Genomic DNA, 18,615 nt, shown 5'->3' with positions numbered 1-18,615 from the left:
GGAGAAAGGCATCTGGAGATGAACTTCTTAACCCATAGCTGTAAATCAGGAAACCAGGAAGTCAGCGTATTCCAAACGTCTTCTATTTCATAGAAGGCGTGAACTTTCTGGAACTCACGACAAATATTAGGATGTTTCCAAATTTTTTTTACACATGTATCTGTAGAAATTCTCCCACTTTGATCTACGTATACGCAATAACTGGTATTAAAACCAGCACAGACTCTGCCTTCAGACGCCAGCTTCATATCTAATGCCATTCCATTTTGCACAGCTATAGGGCTATTTCTCACACTTCTTCCTGCAGAGCCTTCATGCAGGGTCCTTGGCAATCTCTTCCATTGCTGTGCATCTCTTTATCACTGCCTTCTCCAATACAGGAGCCGCTAACCAAGGAGTAACCGAGGCCACAAGCAGGCTGATGATCTGGGCTATCATTATGACATCCATTACATCTGAGAAGCTCATAGGCCACTAGGACACACATGGCCATGAAGGCGAGTTTGAGGTCCCTGGAGTCTCCAGCTTCCTTGGGGGATTGGCCATCAGCAGCCCAGCTGGTTATGGCTGCAGTAAGAAAGGCACTTGGGCTCTGAGACAAAGTGTCATTTCAAATGGCCTTGGTTAGAGCAAACTCTCTACACACAGAGACAATCGTGTCAACTGTATTCCGTCCCTTCCAAGGCCGGGAACACGGAGTTTCCAGCGTTGGGAGAGTGGTGCAGCAAGTGGTGCAGATCCTGCCTGCAGAAGGGTTATCCCACACTGCTCCCGTCAGCTCTTGAAGTGTTTTCTGCCAGGGAAACCCATTCTAGTCATCACTTCTCGTGTTCTAAGAGGAGGTGTTCACTTGGGAATTGGTAAACTGCAGTCCCAGGTAAAGGTAAGGGCGTGCAGTTGGCCATTCACCAGCAGCTTCCTGCAGATTTCTTCTTCCAATATGGCTTATTCTGCAACCCAGGGACACACTCAGCACAGCTCAGCCTGAAGGTATGTGGAGCACAGCACAGGCCTGCTCAGGTTTTCTGTGACACTCATCACTAACTCCTCCATATGCAAAGGTCTTCTGCTCAGATTCTCTCAACCTCCTGATGAAGGTTAGAAGGAGAACGACATCTCCTTTAGACCGCTAGAGAAAGGGAGCTTTACTTGAAGGCCTTGGTTGAAGGGAAACTGGAAGATGATCTGCAGGAGGGGGCTGGATATTAGGACCATGCGTGGCAATCAGTTAGCTGAAGGGAATGTGCTCGAGCTTGTAGGTCACTAACCCTGGGAAGACAAGGAGTGTGAATAGACACAACAATTAACATGATGAGTCATGCTGAGAGAGCATAGGGGAGTGGGGGACGGATGCCGCAAAGGAAAGATAACACCTTGCTGTTAATTGATGGTAGTTAACCACCAAATCGGGGACTGCCTAGTATGCAATGCTTAGCTTCAAGAACCAATCTGTTTAAAATGCGCAGCTTCAAGAACCAATCTTTTTAAAACACGCAGCTTCTGAAAATGTATATAAACTCGTGCTTCTGTGCAATAAATTGACATTTGCTTGTATGAACCTGCGTCCCGTCTCTCCATCGCAGCAATGATCCCTGACCAACAGGGCACAAATGCTTTGCTGGACTTGTTTTGACCAAAAAGACAAGGCAGGAATGGTGAAAAATGTGGACGGCACCTTTCAGTCAAGAATGGGTGACGTTAGTAAAGTAGAAATCAAGGACAAGCCAGCAAGACAAATTGTAGCAGGGCTGAGTAGAGAGGAGAGATCCCCTCCACCAACCCTTGAGCAGTGCTCTTCCTAATGCAGCCCAGGATGCCATTGGCCTTATTTGAAAGGTGCAAAGCCAGGAGAAGAGGAGGCTTTGGGGACACCTAATAGCAGCTTTCCCAGATCTTCTTGGGCCATATCAGCAAGAAAAGGCAGCCAGGTTCTTGCTTGTTGTGTGTGATGCGACTGTGAGAGCCAATGGGCATCAGCTGAAGCAAGGGAAGACAATGTCCTTCCCCATGAAGACAGTCAAGCAGTGGAGTAGATGTCCCAGAGACCTTGTGCCATGTCCATCCTTGGAGCTTTTCAAACCCCACTTGAAGGAAAGCCTGAGCTACTTGCTTCAACCCCATAACTGATCGTTCTCTGAGCAGCATGTAGGCCTGGACACCTCCTGAGGTCCCTTCCAGCATGAATGATTCTGGATCTCCATCCACCATGGATCTTGCCTTCATGATGGCAGGGAAATCACTCAGGTTTCCAGCAGCGGTTGAAGCCTAACAGAAAGTTGGTCAGATGACCTGCAACGTTCTTTTCCCACTCCAAGCTTTGCTGCTCAGATGCAGGGCTGCTTGGCTGGTTCCTATTGATTCCTGTTCTTCACCCTTTCCTACCTTTTTCCCTCCTTTCCCATGCACAATTGCTTCTCCTTGACCACCCTTGTATCCTCCCATGCAAGCAGCCCGCCTCTCCTTTCCCTTTCCCCCCTGGCCATTGTCTGTCCTCCTTTGAGATTCTGAGATTTTCACCATAGGTGGCCACTCAGACAAGGGATTGATCATCCCCCTTGACTCAGCATCATCCCCCTTGACACAGCGCTGTTGTGGCCACATCTGGGTTATCTGTGTCTGGGCTTTGAGGTTTCTCCTGGAGGAATGGGGAGAAACTGGAGAGGCTGTGGAGGATACCTGCCTGGATGGAGTTTGGTGCCTGTGGAGAGAGACTGAAGGTCCTGGATTTCCTGAGACTGGCAAAGTGGAGCCTCAGGGCACCACAGTAATAGCATGCACCTGCTTGAAGGGGGGTGTCAGAGACAAGGGAGTGATTCCTGATAGTGACAGGAAGAGAAAACCTGCGCAAAGTGCTGCTTGGAAGGGTAAGATTGGATGTGAAGAAAAAGAAATATCCCTCTGAGGGTTGCCCTCTGATGCCAGAGTTCACCCAGAGGCAGCCTGGATCGTCCCATGGTTTCAGTTTCAAGGAACAAGCAGGGATGAGGGGAGAAACTCCAGAAAAGGCAGAGAAATGCGGTTGTGAGGGCTGGGTAGGAAAGCAAGGAAGAGTCCAACCACCAGAGTGGAAAGAGGTGCCACATGGACAGTGTAGGGCAACTTGCAGTGGAGATGGCCCAGGGCTGCAGCAAGGCTGAATGGCCCCACAGGGGACTGAGGCCTTTGTCCCCCTGGCAGTGGCAGTGGCAGCTGTGGCCTGTGACAGGAAACTTGATTTGGAGGGTCTTCTGTTCTGCCCTCCAAGAGCCTGGGGGTCAGGGCTTGGTCTTTCTGCTTCATGAAACAAACCAAAGGGGGTTGCAGCATTAACACCACCGGCGCAGTACCTTTGCCTACCTGCAGTTCTGGCCTCTAATTAGCTACTCTAACGAGTCCATGGGGACGCTTTGTCAGCGATGGCCCTCAGCGGGACCCATCACTGTTTGAAGGTATTTTCAGTGTTGCTTCTGACTTACATTCCTTCAGTGGTTGGTTCAGTCTTCTCTCAGTAGCTCAGGTTCATGACAGGAGCCCCCAATGCCCTAATGAGGTATTTGCCTTTTTGTCATTTCCTTCAAGTCTTGAAGACCTGTGCAGCTAATTGGAGCTGTTTCATTCATATAAATAAGGGAGAAGATTCAAAGTGCACTTCAAAATAATTATTTTTTATTTCATAGGTTATATTTTGCTACTTTTTAGGTTAGAGAGGAGGTTCTAGCAGCATTCTCCAAGTAATAATGATGCAGAGGTTCTCCTGAGGAGGTCTGGACTGGTAGGAAACGCAGTTCCTTGAGGTCTGACACAGATGGACAACCTTGCTCTGACTGTCCCCAAGACCACCCTTTTTCTCATTGTCCCCTGGCACTCACATCCCTTCTCCTTACATCACACTTCTCCCCTCAGTTCTGCAGGTGGGTGCTGCAGCTCCTTTGCACCATCCCCCACCTGTTTGCCTTAGAGGACTGGCTGCACTCAGGCACAGGAGAATTTTTCCAGTTTGCAAGCACTGTGAAGAATGATCAAGTGTCATAAGTAGGAAAACACCCTCCACAAACACATGCCGAGTCCAAGCTGTCTCTGATGAGCTTGCCTTTCTGCAAGGGACACTCTTATGAGAAATCTTTTAGGCTGGTAGGTACAGAAATATAGATCTAAACACAAGGGAAGAGTTGGGTAAGGAGACAGTTCGGCTGTGGGGAGACATGCAAGCTTTTCCTTCCTGAAGCTAAAAACAGCAGCACAGGTGAGAGGTACCTAAAAGACCAAAGAATAAAGGCAGGAGAAAACTGGTGCATAACTGAAAGAGCCTTTGCTGAGACAGTCTGCTGAAAAGATGACTTCAGAAGTTGTCACTGTCTCCTGCTCAGGTGCAAATATGTTAAAGATGAGAGAAAATAAGGATGTGGTATAACTAATAATAATGGTGAAGTTCTGGTATAAAATCAATATTTCCTTGAAGTATGGCTTTTGAAAGCTCCTTGAATTGGCAGAGGTCACTTGTGAGAAAGGACAAGTAAGTGTTGCAACTGTCTTGGAAGGAGTCCATAAGTGCAGCTCAGGGAACCACGGGCTGCACAAACCGCCAGTGGTGAGGGGTGTGCCACCAGTTAGAGTCCTCTTGGGTGACATTTCTGGCACCTGAGCGGGTAACTGTACAGGTGTATTTTCCAAGGGTAAATCCTGCCTCACCAACCTGACAGCCTGCAGTTGGGCGTGAGGAGCTCCACAGTGGATGTCATTTCCCTTGGCTTCAGCAAAACTCTTGTCATGGTCTCCCTCAGTGTTCTTCTGCCCAAGTGAGGCCATGACACTTTGGGTGCGAGCAGGGAGAGATGGGTAAAACACCAGCTGGATGGTCAGGCTGAGAGAGCAGTGGGGAAGGGCTCACACCCCACCTGGAGGGCACTGGGACACACTGGGCAGTGTGGGCTGCACAGGGGACTCTCCTGTGCCATGTACAGCAACTGCTACAACCTCTGGTGATGGCACTACATTTGTGCCCTTGGGATGCCATTGAGGGGAACCCTGGCAGGTGGGGTGGCCGCCCTGTCAGGAGCTGCACAGATGCAGGACAGACCAAGGGCAGAGCCTGCACCTCCCTCGCATGGACTAACACCCTGCAGCTGCAGGGCCTGGGACCTGCCTGGCTGGGCAGTGTCTGTGCAGAAAAGGCCCTGGTGGTGCTGGGGGGCAGAAGGCAAAACACAATCCCACCCCGTGGCCTGGTAGCAGAGGCAGCCAGCAGTGCCCTGGAGCGTCTGAAGAGGTGCCTTGCCAAGAGAGTGCGGGAAGTGATTGTGTCCCCATGCTCATCACTCATTACACCACGTGTAGACTGTTGTGTTAATTTTTGGATCTTGACTGGGGAGGGAAGGAGGGAAGAAGTTTCTCAATGGCTTGAGACAGAACTCATTACAGCAAGGAAGATGTGTATGACTGGGAGTGAGTTCAGTGAAGGGTCACTGAGATGCTCAAGGGCTGGAACACTTTCCTGGGAGGGGAAACTGAGGGCAAGGGCCTTGTTCAGCCTGCACAAGGGAAGAACTCGGGAGCACTGGCCGGTCACAGTTATGAGGTTTGCAGGAAGATGAATCCAATCTTGGAACTGTGTTGTGTGGCAGGAATGTGATAGGCTGTCATCAGATGTGGAAACAAGGACGTTCTTGGCCAGAGGTGATGCAATGATTTATCTCCAGAGCAACTCCCTCTGGGACACCAGGGACATCTCCTACTCAGGATGTGCTGCACAGCTCTTCCTGATTCTCTTTTTCCTTTCAGCAGAGTATTTTCTTCTCACCATCATGGCCTATGACCGCTTTGTGGCCATCTGCCAGCCCCTGCACTACGGGACCCTGCTGGGCAGCAGGGCTTGTGTCCACATGGCAGCAGCTGCCTGGGCCAGTGGGTTTCTCAGCTCTCTCCTACACACAAGAAATACTTTTTCACTGCCACTCTGCCAAGGCAATGCCCTGGGACAGTTCTTCTGTGAAATCCCCCAGATCCTCAAGCTCTCCTGCTCACACGCCTGCCTCAGGGAAGTGGGGCTAATTGTGGCTGGTGCCTTTTTATTCTTTGGCTGTTTTGTTTTTATTGTTCTGTCCTACGTGCAGATCTTCAGGGCCGTGCTGAGGATCCCCTCTGAGCAGGGATGGCACAAAGCCTTTTCCACATGCCTCCCTCACCTGGCCGTGGTCTCCCTCTTTGTCAGCACCTCGTATTTTGCCTACCTGAAGCCCCCCTCCATCTCCTCCCCATCCCTGGACCTGGTGGTGTCAGTTCTGTACTCGGTGGTGCCTCCAGCAGTGAACCCCCTCATCTACAGCATGAGGAACCAGGACCTCAAGGACACATTGAAGAAGCTGATGCATTCACGTCTCTCTCAGCAGCAATGAACTGCCCGTGTTTATTCAAGATGCATTTCCAAGTCACCTCTGAAACTTTCTATGTGTGCAGAGGTCTTTTTTTCTCTGTGACAATCTAGGTTGTCTTGCAATATCTGCATCCACTCCACATCCTCAAAAATAGGAACCAGCCTGTCTGACCCAGAGGCCTTTGTACATGAGTCTTGTAGGACAGTGCAGCTCTTGTCCTTTGTCACATCTCTGTAATAAAAGGGGGTTTTCTCAGTGCCCATGCCTGGTGGTTGGGCTCTCCTTCCAAAGCTGAGCTCAGGAACAGGCTGCAGGAATTGCTCCCAGAAGACCATGCTGCTGGGCTTGGGTTCTCCATGGCTCAGGGGAGGAGGACATGGGGCAACGCGTTAGGGCATGGGCCTGTGTTGAGCCTTCGCGTGTGGGTGCCCAGTGCCAATGGGAATGGTGGGTGACCAGGAGGGATGTGCCTGGGACCATCTCCCTGGGCAAGAGCAGATGTCTCTGTGTATGCCCCAGCTGGGGCAGGCTGCTGTATCCCTGGTGCAGCAGGAGGTGCCTGGGGAGCCCCCAGGCCAGCAGCCTGGTGCTGGGGACAGGGATTGGCCCCGAGGGGCTGCCAGGAGTGGGCAATCAGGGTCCCTGTGAGAGAAGAGCAGCAGACAGAGGGAGGCAATGGCCTCTATGTCCTCATGCCATGGCTGGCACCAGCCCTGGGGCTGACTGGCAGGATGAGACCCCTCTCTGCCCACCAGCATCTCCTGTGCCTTTCAGAGAGGCTGTGGCTGTGGGGTGAGTGGCCAGAGCTCTGCAGCCCCCTTTGGGTGGGCAATTGCATGGGGCCAGCCCCGCATGGGCTGCTGTGTCTGCCTGCGCTGGGGAGTGGACAGGGGAGATGGGCAGAGCTGGGCGGGGGCTGGGCTGGGAGAGGGAAACACCAGTGAGAGCTCATCTGTGTGGGTGTGCAGAGTGGGGGCACACAGCAGGGTGGTCCTGGTGCAGACCCAGGGGTCATGGTGAAGCAAGCAAGGTACCAACGGAGCAGGACTGAGGGGCCAGATCTGTGTCATGTTCCCTGCACACCATGGGGAAGCTGCCACAGGGAAATTTTTCCCATGAAGTCCCAAACACCGCTCATTTCCATAACTAGTCATGTACCCCAGCCACAATGAGGGACCTTTGCTGCATGGTCACCTCTGTTCTTCTCCATGACTCACAGATACCCAACTTCATCAGCCTTTTTTTAATATAAATGGAGCCACTTTCCTACTGATACTTGTTACACACAAGTCCCATAGCTCTTGCCACAGTTGGTAACTCAGCCAAGGCCGTGGTCAGACACCTCCAGCCAGATCAGGTGCTCAGGCCTTGTTTTGACAAATATTGAAACAGGCCATGGACTGAGATCCCACCAGCTGGCCTGTGCCAAGCGCTCCAGTCTGTCACTCTAAATGTTTTCTAAAATAAAACCCCAACTCTGTCAGCCTCTCCTCGTCCATAATGTACTCCAGGTTCCAAACATCCTTCTAGCCTCTGCACGACTTGTTTTGATGTATCAGGGTCTTTCTTGTGTAGTGGAGCCCATTCTGGGTGCAGCTGTCCTGATGTGGTCCTGTGGTGGGTTAACCTTGACCACCAGCAGCCAGCCCCCCAGCTGCTCATCCACTCCCCTGACTCAACAGGACAAGGGGAGAAAATAAAGCAGCAATGCTCATGGGTCAAGGTAAAGCAGAGAGATCAGTAACCGATCCTTGTCATTGCAAAAGATTTGTTGTCTTGCCAATAATTAATTCATTTCCAATTAAAAATGTTTTGAATTGTGAGATACTATGCAGGAGAAACAATGGGTGAGATAGTCTGGTTTATTCTGGGGGAATCAGTCTCCTTGATGATCACTGCACAGGTAAGCAAGGATGCCAAGAGTCCAGGAGCTTGTGGGCAAGTTCCCCAGACCAAACAGGCCACCCACTCTGATGCTCACCTGCACCTGGGACTCCCCAAAGAGGACAAGATGCTCAGGGAGGTGAAGACCAGTGCCAGCCTTGGTTGTAGTAACTGTGAAGTTGTGCTGTCCCTGATGCCCAGGCATGTGTGGATGGAGAGCAGCAGAGCACAGCCCAGGACAGGAGGGAAGGAGAACCTGGCCTGCTGAGGGCACTGGCAGGTGGGATCCCATGGGGGCAGGGCCCTGAGAGCATCCCTAGGCCTTCCTGGCCCTGACCAGCCTCACCTGGGGCCTCCACCCAAAGCTTTGTCCATGGCTCCAGGAGGCCACTAAAGCCAGGCAGGAGATTCAGTCCCAGCACAACCTGTCCTGTAGGTGTGCAGGTCTCCAGGCACAACCATAGGCACAGCCTGGCCTGTCCATGGACCTTGTGGTTTGGAATATCAGGCTCACTTCCCAGCTTGATTCCTGATGGTGTGGCCAATGAAATTACAGCGTGGCCCTCCATGTTCTAGGACATTTCTGCTTCCTTACTTCACATTCCTTGTTCAATTGTTGGGAGGAGAGGAAGGAAAACAGGTGAGGCTTCTGGGTAATAGTGACAGAAATTTGGGAGCAAAACTCTAACTTTCAGCTCTTTTCTCGGATGCATTTAATCTTCCATAGGAACTGGAAAGTTCTGAGATTCCTCTACCTCCCTCACTTTTAGCTAAGAATTTGTGCAGATACTGGTTGGTCACCACCCATGAGATGATGAGGGTTTTCCCAAGGACAAACACCATGTGGGTCGTGAGACACTGGAGGAAGAGTTTTGAGATGGATCTAGCAATATTCTTCATAACGGGAGGGGTGAACTCCATGATGACCTCATTGCCTTTTCTCCACAGATGGTCTTAGCTCCTCTTTTTCCCCTCTAACTTGGTAGGGAACTTATGAGGAAGAAGTTGTGGTTTGCTTGTAGTTGCTTGTGTGTCAGGCAGGGAAGTCACTGCAAGTACCTTTATTTTGTTTAGTTAAAGAAGGACTCTAGCTCCTTGTTCACATAGTTGCTGGGTCACACTGGTGAGGGAGATAATGAAGTAGAAGTGGGGTGTCCACATTTCTTTGGGACAGCGTTATCACAAGGAAAAAAAAGCAAAAAAAGAAAAAAAATCACTGAAAACCATTGACCACAATGAAAACTTGTGAAGTCTGAGCCATTAATGAATTAGATTATGAGTCATATGCTGAAGAACATGGGCACTCTGCAGCTTCTGGAAAAGAGAGTCATACAATTTCCAAGCTGCATCCTTAAGTTCCTGGATCTTCATGCTGCATATGAAAGGGGTTCACTACTGGAAACTCTGTATAGCACTGCCACAACGAGACTGAGGGATGGGCAGGAGACAAGAGGTGAACTTCAGGCTGGCAAACATGCCAGTGCTGAGATAGAGAAACTTCTGAGAGCTTCCAGAAACAGACCCTATAGCTCTGCAAAACAGAATGGCACCTGATATGAAGTTGGCATCTTAAGGCAGAGTCTGTACTATTGCTAATACCAGTTGTCACATATATGTAGATCAAAGTAGAAGGATTTCTACTGACTCACAAGAGACTTAGAAATATAGAAGTATTTCACATGAGATCCAGAAGGTCGACACCTTCTATGGATTTCAAGAAGTTTCAAATAAGATGACATCCTGGTTTTCTGACATACATCTATGGATAAAGAAGTTAATCTTCAGATGCCTTCCTCCTCTTCCTCTTTGAACGTACCTGTCCCTCTCACCTACCTAGTTTCTGCTTTGTCCTTCAGAGGTAAAATTTGACTGTCTTTCAGTACTCTCTCTAGTAATCCCTGTAGGCAACTCTTCAGTTACTGATAATGGACCTCATGGGGATCTGCTTGAACTAACCATAACACAGCAGAGAAGTGTATTTTTATATTTAGTAAATTGTATTTGTGTTCTTGTTGTCCCCCATCAGCCATCCCTTTTAAAAAAACCCTTTTCTATTCCTATTTACACATGGTTCTCTAAGGAAAGTGGGTAGTAATTGCTGCAATCTTCATCTGCAGAGCAGGTTAGAGAAGTCTGATGTCAAGTGATGTAAGTGCCATGGAGACAAGGAGAGAAATAGTGGGGCTGGAGGGGTGAGGAGCAAGGCTGTCCACGCAGTGTTTAGCTCCAGGGACTGATTTTCCTACCTGCCGGCACCTCCTCAGGGGACACTCTGCATCAAGAGCAATTGGGAAAGCCTCCTGTTTGTATTTCAAACATAAATTCCCTGCCTTCCTCTTTAACTACACTTCTGAAACTTATCTCATGAAGCATAGGAACCCTGAAGACCAGATGTCCCTGATGGAAAAGACATGGCTGGTCAGGGTGTTCTGCCTCGTCACGAGCCCAGGGTGTCTGTGGTGCTGTGGACTTCAGGTGTTCAGAGGAGACTGAAGAAACCTCTACAGATCACCAAGTCAGGAGCAAAGCCCACAGTCCCTGGAAGCATTACTGGGCCCCGCTAAGGGCCATGGCTGAGAAAGCCTCCCCGTGGCCTTGTTAGAGCCCATCCTTGGAGGCTGTGAGTGCAGGAAGGCAAAGGCGCTGTGCAGGCAGCTCTGCTGCTGAGCAAAGCCTTGGCTTGCTTTTGATGAAGCAGAAAGGCCAAGCCATGACCTGCAGCCTGTGGGAAGGTCGGTGCTGTCCCTCACACAGGGCTCAGGGCTCTTCCTGGGGACCATGGAAGGTGAGCATCCAATGCCCAGTGAAGGACAGCAATGGCACAGCAACTTCCAGCTTGCCCATGGGGCTGCAAGGAGGCAACGATGCCCCCGTGCCTTGGGGCCAACATGTCTTCTCATAACCTTCACTGGTAGAGACAGCTGCCGTAGCCAAGGGGACACAGACCTGGGTTCTGGTGGTGCGTTCCAGCCTTGCCAGCACCGCCTGCCATCTCTATTTCAAGCTGTCCTACATGGTTGGAGCCCTGCCCCTGTTGCCCTGCAGGCTGTAGGCACCATCTCGCTGCCCTGCCTTGCTCTCACCCCAACACTGCCATACCTTCGCTGAGGTACCTCCACTCTCACCGGCTGTTCCTTGAAACACAAAGCCATGGGCTGATCCGGGCTACAGTGTGCAGCATTTGTAAGAGAGAGGCATGAGAAACGGTACAGGAACAGCCCTACAAACACCAAGTGAGTGAAGAAGGAGGAGGGGCAGTGAGGGAGAGGCTTGGTGGGCTCATGGAGGCCAATGGTCAGCCCACTGACCCCGACCTTCACAAGTCAGCACAGTGACAATGTTCCTTTAGGTGTCTGTAGGTTCTTTACATCAGCATTTTAGCACCACTGCCAGATGGGCCAACAGCTGTGATGCTCACCTGGATCTGAAACCCTGCGTCACCCCTGTCCAGCTTGGCTCTAGGAGCAAAGAAATGGTGGAGTCTCATCTCGCAGGGGCAGTGAGGCAGGAGAGCAGCAGAGTGCAGGTGCCAGGCCTCAGAGTGGCAGGCTGTGGCCAATGCTGGGAACTTTCACTGGGCAGTATCACTCAAGGGGAGAAGAATTCAGTGCAAGTGGTCGCAAGGAGGCCATGAGGCCCCAGGGCCAGAGGACAACTCGTCTTCTCATAGGCCTTGGTGGCAGAGACAATGGCTGTACGCAAGGGGACAAAGCCTTGGGTTTTCTTGATGACTTCCAGCCTTGCCTGTGCCCTTTGCCTTCCATCTCACGTTGTCCTACACTGTCCCACAGCTGCTGCTTTTTCCCGGCCGGCTGCAGGCACCCATCTGGCTTCCCCACTGTGCTCTCACCCTGCCCTTGCCACACATGCACTGATGTCTGTCCACCCTCACATGCTGTTCTTCAAACACACAGACATGGACTGATCTCATATTCCTTCTGGATGACGTCTCCCACCACAGCACAAGCCCTTGAGTGACATTTCCTCCTCCTGACCTCCAGTCTCCACTTTCCCAGCTGCACTGGGTGGCAGTGCTTCTCCCTCCTGCTCTTCCCTACCTCCAAGGAAAGCTCCACCACCTGGGAAACCACCCTTCAGGCAGGCATCCCGACCCATCACCCTCCTTGTGGCCTTTCCCCTGACCATGCCACGGCCTCACCGCGCTCTTCCAAGGCTGCGAGCCTTTCAGCTTCTCGCATAGACACGAGCAAGCGGTGTGCCTGCTGCGGTGCTGTCATGTTCTCAGGCAGCAGCGATGTGACAAGCAAGAAATAAGCCCCTTGGTGGAGTGAGCCCATGTCCTTAGGCAGAGGGGATCTCACAGCCCATGTGCCACCCAGGGGCCTTCTGCTGGCCTGCCCGAGACACAGGCAGACGGAGCTTAACGGCACGTGTGCCAGCCATGAGTCAGGGGCTGCCCTACGCGCTGTGTCAGACAGAGGTGACCTCACAGCCCCTTTCCCAGGCACATTGCTGCTGGTGGCCTGTCCCCTCCGCAGGCAGAACTGGCCTCACTGCCCCCGTCACAGCCATTGGCTTCCTGCTGGAATGTGAGTCCCTGAGACACAACTGACCACGAGACACCATCCTCAGCCGCCACCCTGCCCGTAGCCCAGCACCCAGCAGATGAAGGGAAGCTTCTCTCACCCAATTTATCTCCACTGATGTCCCACCAATGGTTTGAGTGCACAAGTGTTCCCCAGAGGAACTGCCTTATCTCACGTGGTGCATTGGTACGTAGCTCGAGGTTTGGCTCTCCGTTTATCCTTCTTGCTCCCGCTGTTCTGAACTGTGCCTTGTCAAGTGACTTCCAAAGCAGGCCCTCGAGCCTTTCAACAAGACAGTCAAATCTGGAGTCCCAAGGGAACTCTGTGCCAGCTCCGTCAGTACGACTGAACTCTCTGACGAAGTACACCGCCATACAGAAACGTAAGTGGGTTTATACCTCAGGCTCATTTACAATCTAGAAAAATAATACTGCCCGATTGGACGTGCTGGTTTAAGCGCCCAGCAGGCCTGGCTGCGTAACCACGAGGGACCAACAATTCCTCCCCGGCTGTTGCCCAAGCAGCAGCACAGCACTCGGAAGCAGCGGGTACACGGAGCCTTGTGGGCCCTCGGCGAGTACAAAAGTGATCCCTCCGTAGTCAGCAGTCCGACTCACAAGCACAAGGCACACGTGGAAAAGTAACATCTAGACTGACCTTAAGTTTAGCTCCCCTTGATGTGTCAACGTACAATTCCGGAGGAACCTAGGTACAAAGGAAAAACAAAAGACCCCCATTTCACTGGGAAGCAAATCAAAAGGCCTCTTCCCCTCGGCTGCTCTGGCCCAGGAGCTGACTGTCACGACACAGGATCAGTGAGACACCTGAGCTGCCACCTCCCAACCCTGCCCGGTAGTTAAATGCTTGCCCTTTGCAATACTTTTTAGAGAAATCAGCAGTTGGGGGCGAGGGGTGGGGATTCCACCACCGGCTTTCTTTTCTTTCTCTTGCCCGCTCGCAGGGGCTGAAAAGGCTCCTGAGCCACCCCCCTGCGACAGCGTTACCGCAGGCCCCAAGGCAGCCTCTACGGCCCGCGGGGGCCGGCAGCCCCAGCCCGCTGCCATGGCCACGGCCAGCGGCTGGGGGAAAGACAAAGCCCCGCGCAGAGCAGCGGCGGCTGCAGTGGCTGCCCGGGCACCCGGAGGCAGCGGGTGGGAGGCAGGGCGCCGCGGGCCGACCCCTCTCCTGGGCCCCCCGCCCCGTACCCGAGTTGGCAGGGACCCCCCAGCCCCCTGACTCGACACCAGCCTGCTGGCCCAGCAATGGGAATGGACCCCCCACCCGTACCCGAGCCGGCAGAGCCCCCAAAGGCCCCCTGACTCGACGCTGGCCTCCTGGCCTAGCAAGGGGACCAGACCCCCCCCCCCCCCCGACCCCATACCCGAGCTGGCAGGGCCCCCACTGGCCCCCTGATAGGCCTGCTGGCCTATCAAGGGGACCCACCCACCCCCTGCCCCGTTCCCAAATCGGCAGCTCTCCCAGTGTGCTGTCTCCATCACATTTTCTCTGCTTTTCTGGAGTGGTGGTGGTACAAGGAGAGAAATAGGCTGTGAGGCCTTGCAATGGCTTTAACGTGTGAAAGTACCTTGGGAGCCTGAACAGTAGTGGAATTACTTTGACATGTCCTGAAGGAAACTTGTTGGTTGGTTTGTTTTTTTAAGCGTTGCTTTGTGTGAATGACATTTTAGCAGCCAGTTGTGGGTGGTGGAAATCTGCTTGGTGAGCTTCTCCCTGTAGAGGAATGAAGGCGGTGGGCTGATTAGCATTGATAACGTGCAGCTGTGGCCTTGCCTCAGAGGCAGTGGGTTGATTGACATGGACAATGTGCAGCTGTAGCTGGTTCCCGGCTAAGTGGTTAAATAGCCCTGTGGCTTGTGGGAGATGGTGTCAGATGTAGGAGGAGCAGTGTGGTCTGGCCTCTGGAGGAAGGTGATACAGCACTGATAGTAGAATATGACCAATGGTAAGGTCTTGTTGTGGTCTACTAGTTTGATTGTGCTGCAACATCTCCCCAACCAAGAGTTTGGGGTAGAAATGAATGATTGCCTTCTGCTCTAAATGTGATACTGTTTGGGGAAGAAATACGCCTCGCTTTGACAAGGGAACAATTGGCTCTGTAGATGCCACAGTATTTACTTGTACAGGTTCTTGTGTGGCACAGGTCTGCTCTCACTGAACTCCGTGGTGAAGAGGCAATTTCCCCTGGCTCAACCCTACCCCACTGAGCCCTTCTCAGAGGTGGGTTTACTTCTTCAACAGCCTCTGAGCAGTGATAATCAAGGTGCCTTGCTTGCAAGTCTTTGCCTAGCAGACTGCGTCACCACAGTCCTTGCCTTGAAGTTAACAGGATTAAGGACCCCTACAGAACCAACCAGGTGTCTGTGCGTGTTCCCCCAAACAATGAGAAGAGCAACCTGATCAGAATTGAAGGAGACCCACAGGCCAAGAAAGAGCTGCTGGAACTCAATTCCTGTATGGTGAGTGAGTAGGATGTGATGTTTGGGAGACTGCAGGGTTTGGGCTCTCGTGTTCCCTTGTAACCTTCTGGTGCGAGTGTGTGCCCCTTGCCCACCGAGCACTTGGATCTCATGACAAGTGCAAGTTCCTCTTCACCAGTATGCTGATGTTGAAGGGGGAAAGGTGGCGGGGGAAGAGGTAGGAGGCAGCTTTCAACCAATTTTAGGCTTAACTCCTGTGTTCCTGAGAATGGTTCTGGGCTTTGAGGGGTTTGCTTTTGGCTTTTTGCCTTAAGCACGTCCTCCGTCAGCGCTATCCGCGTGCGCTGAGCTGCTGCTTAGGGAACTGTGGTGATACAGACTGTGTGCATGTCAACCATCCTGAAGGCCATAGCTGCATTCTACCCTAAAAAAGCTTTCCGTAATGCTATGCTTCTGTTAGGACGCAATTTTCTCAAATTCCCCCAACCTCAAGGTGATTTTCCCACACACCTGCAGGCAGCAGGACTAATGTCATCTCCTTTTGACTGCTTGGGCTTGGACTAAAATCCCTTCCCTGACTATTCTTTAGCTTTTACAGCCTTTGAGCCTTCCCTTGGGCCTGGCTGATAGTCCTTTGCCATTTCACCCTGTTCACAGCCAGCGTGAGTCTAGGTACCAACTATATCAAAGAATTTCAGTTACACGATAAACCTGCTTTTTTGTAAATTAATTTTAGCATTTTAATTGCTTTCAAAGGGAACTACAGGAAATCCTGTCCACATGGTGGCCTAGCATAAGCAATGATGGAAAGCTGCATCAGATGTGACCTCCCTGTCAGCTCAGTGTGCCTCAGACAGACTGCATTTGGCACTCCGTGGCATGCTGCGCAGCTCCAGAAGTTAATGCTAGGGAAAAAAATGGGCAAAAATAATAGTCATGTAGAAACACGAGTTGGGAAGAAATGCTATAAATTAGGTCTTTCTGTTGATTGAGGCAGTTGATCTTGCTTGTGGATCTTTGGGGTGTGAACTTGATGCTGAACAGCTCGTTTTTCATTTGACACGCCTTGAATTATTTTCAAAGAGATAGAAGAGAAGCTTATGAAATAGAATAGGTTATTGAGTCTTCCTAAAAGGCTCACAACAATTATGTATAAAGCCGAAGTGAAGGATGACGGAATAAAGTTCTGTGCTTTATAAGTAAATACAGCACACTTAAAACTGATCTCCGTGCAGGGTCCTAGTTATTTGTTTTTAAAATCCAAAGGAAGTTTAGGAAGTCTCAGCGGTTAGTAGTGTGGGAAATAAATGGCTCTTCCACGAAAAATTCCACATAAGCAAGGCTCTTTGAACAATTCTTTTTGAAATCGATTCTAACTACAGCCAGTGAGCGGTTTAATGTTGAAATGTATACTTGCTCTCCTATAAAGCAGTATTTCATTTGCATTTCAGTGCTGTTAGCCATGAAAAATTTGGGAAGAGCCCAAAGGAAACCTTTCATCCTGGGATACAGAAGGTAGGAGGTGACGACTTTTTTTTTTTGTTTGGTTGTGGCTTTTTATTCTTTTCTGGAAAAAATAAGTCGTTACGTATAAATGCTAGTGGTTTGTTTCTTTCGGTGGCAGGATAATAATGAGGAGTAGGGTTACAGTTACAAAATCAGCTGTCTTTATCAGTTGAACTGGCTACTTTGAAATTAAACAAATACGCGAGTACATTACAGGGGAGTTTGTGCTGTCTTCAGTACCGGTGTGCTAAAGATACTGTTTTGTTTACAGGATTTATTGGCTCTTGAAGACCAAGAGGTAAATGTAAACTTTTCACTCCTAGCACTCACTTGGTGATGTATAAGGACTTAGACATCAATTGCTTATTGCAGTAAAAAAACGTGGTGTTTCTGTGCAACATCTGAGATCAAAAATCATTTTAAGCACCGGCATAATAATATATCATATTAATAGATGACCAACTTCGTAATATCATAAAAAATCGTAATCTGTGATCAAAAGTAAAGTATTAGGTATCTGCTACTTGAGCACGTAATGGAGCTGGTATGAAGTGTATATTCCCGTGTGTAGGACGTATACAAAAGATGTATATAAAAGTCCTTAGAGGAAACATTACTTTAGGTCTTTTGTTTGATTGTCTGTTTATCCTATAATATTTGGTTTTATTTCTCCGGGACCTGTGAATTTTAAATTTGGAGTCCTTCATGCTAAGGATGGGCAGCTTACAGATGGGGAAATGTTCGGCAATGGTGAGTTTTTCACCTTTTCCTTGGCTGAGGGTTGCATAAGATCTTGAGTACATAAGATCACTGCGAGTACAAACATTCAGAGTCCTGACCCTCTTAGAATTCATCTTGGGAGCCTTGAAGATTTGTATATCAATCAAATTGTTACACTGAATAAACTGTTTCTTTTTTTCTAGTGGGCATTCCCACAATGATGTGGTTTGGAGCTGAAGGGGACTACGATTTAACGGTGATGGAGCCATTTGGACCGAGTCTTGAAGATGTCTTCAGTTTTTGTTCGAGGAAACTTAGTCTCGAGACAGTCCTGTTGCTCGCTGGCCAAATGGTAGGAAACTGCTTTGTTGATCTTGACGGCGCAGTATGTTGGAATATTAAGATACCTCGAGAGATCAGAACCAAATATGTTGTTTCTGTAATTTAGAGGTGAATAGGCCCGTATCATTAAAGGAAAGACTCAAAATTGCTTTTGTTTCTCTTAAATACAAAGTGCCCCATCTAAAGTGATTACAAAGTCTGAATTGATTTTTAAAAAGCAGATTGCGCTGTTTGCAAACCATCTGTTGCACTGCTCAAAGACAAAAGACGTTCGCCCGAGAAAGTTTTTGGAAACAAATGTCAAATAGACACAGGGAAAGAGCTGGAGAGGTTTATGTATTGTCTATCGAATTATGTTCTCTTTAATGCCCTTACATTTTACAATAAGTTTCATTACCTCTTTTATTGTTAAGACAATGTTGCTAGTGTTTTTATAAGGAAAAAAAGTGTATGCCTAGTCTCTCGAGTGATTTTTTTTTTTTTCTTCTCTATCTAGACTAGTTGAATTGAATATGTTCACTCTAAGAAATTCATCCACCGAGATGTGAAGCCAGGCAACTTCCTAACGGGCCGTGGGAAGAGTTCCCTTATTGATTCCATTCCTATAATAAACTGTGCAGTCTGTTAGATAGACTGGCTGCAGTACCCAATTTTTTTTCACCAGGCGGCAGCACCGCCCCATGCAAACTAAGGGCAGCGCATGCGCAGACCCGGCTTGAAGCCTAGGGGCGGGGCTTCCGGTAATATAAGCGCATGCGCAGACGCTTTTCTGGCAAACTACGGGCAGCGCATGGCAGACTCGGCTTGACGCCAAAGGGGCGGGGTTCC

At 50.2% G+C, this 18,615-nt stretch overlaps 1 protein-coding gene and 1 long non-coding RNA gene across 2 annotated transcripts; both read left to right on the top strand.

Annotated features, from left to right (window-relative positions):
- Nucleotides 1-5,816: 5,816 nt before the first annotated feature.
- LOC130141565 (olfactory receptor 14J1-like) lies at nt 5,817-6,520 on the top strand (the record flags this gene model as incomplete). Its single annotated transcript, XM_056322587.1, has 2 exons — nt 5,817-6,281; nt 6,461-6,520. Coding segments are annotated over 2 exons (525 nt in total), but the record flags the coding sequence as incomplete, so codon positions are not given.
- An 8,877-nt stretch (nt 6,521-15,397) lies between these two features.
- On the top strand, nt 15,398-18,458 carry LOC130141357 (uncharacterized). The gene is made up of 4 exons (XR_008819047.1): nt 15,398-15,436; nt 16,671-16,734; nt 16,997-17,797; nt 18,284-18,458. It is a non-coding gene; the product is annotated as an uncharacterized LOC130141357 (long non-coding RNA).
- The last annotated feature ends 157 nt before the right edge of the window (nt 18,459-18,615 follow it).

Source organism: Falco biarmicus, chromosome 19 (genome assembly GCF_023638135.1).
Source record: "Falco biarmicus isolate bFalBia1 chromosome 19, bFalBia1.pri, whole genome shotgun sequence".
NCBI lineage: Eukaryota > Metazoa > Chordata > Aves > Falconiformes > Falconidae > Falco > Falco biarmicus.
This window is presented reverse-complemented; position numbering and strand designations above follow the sequence as displayed.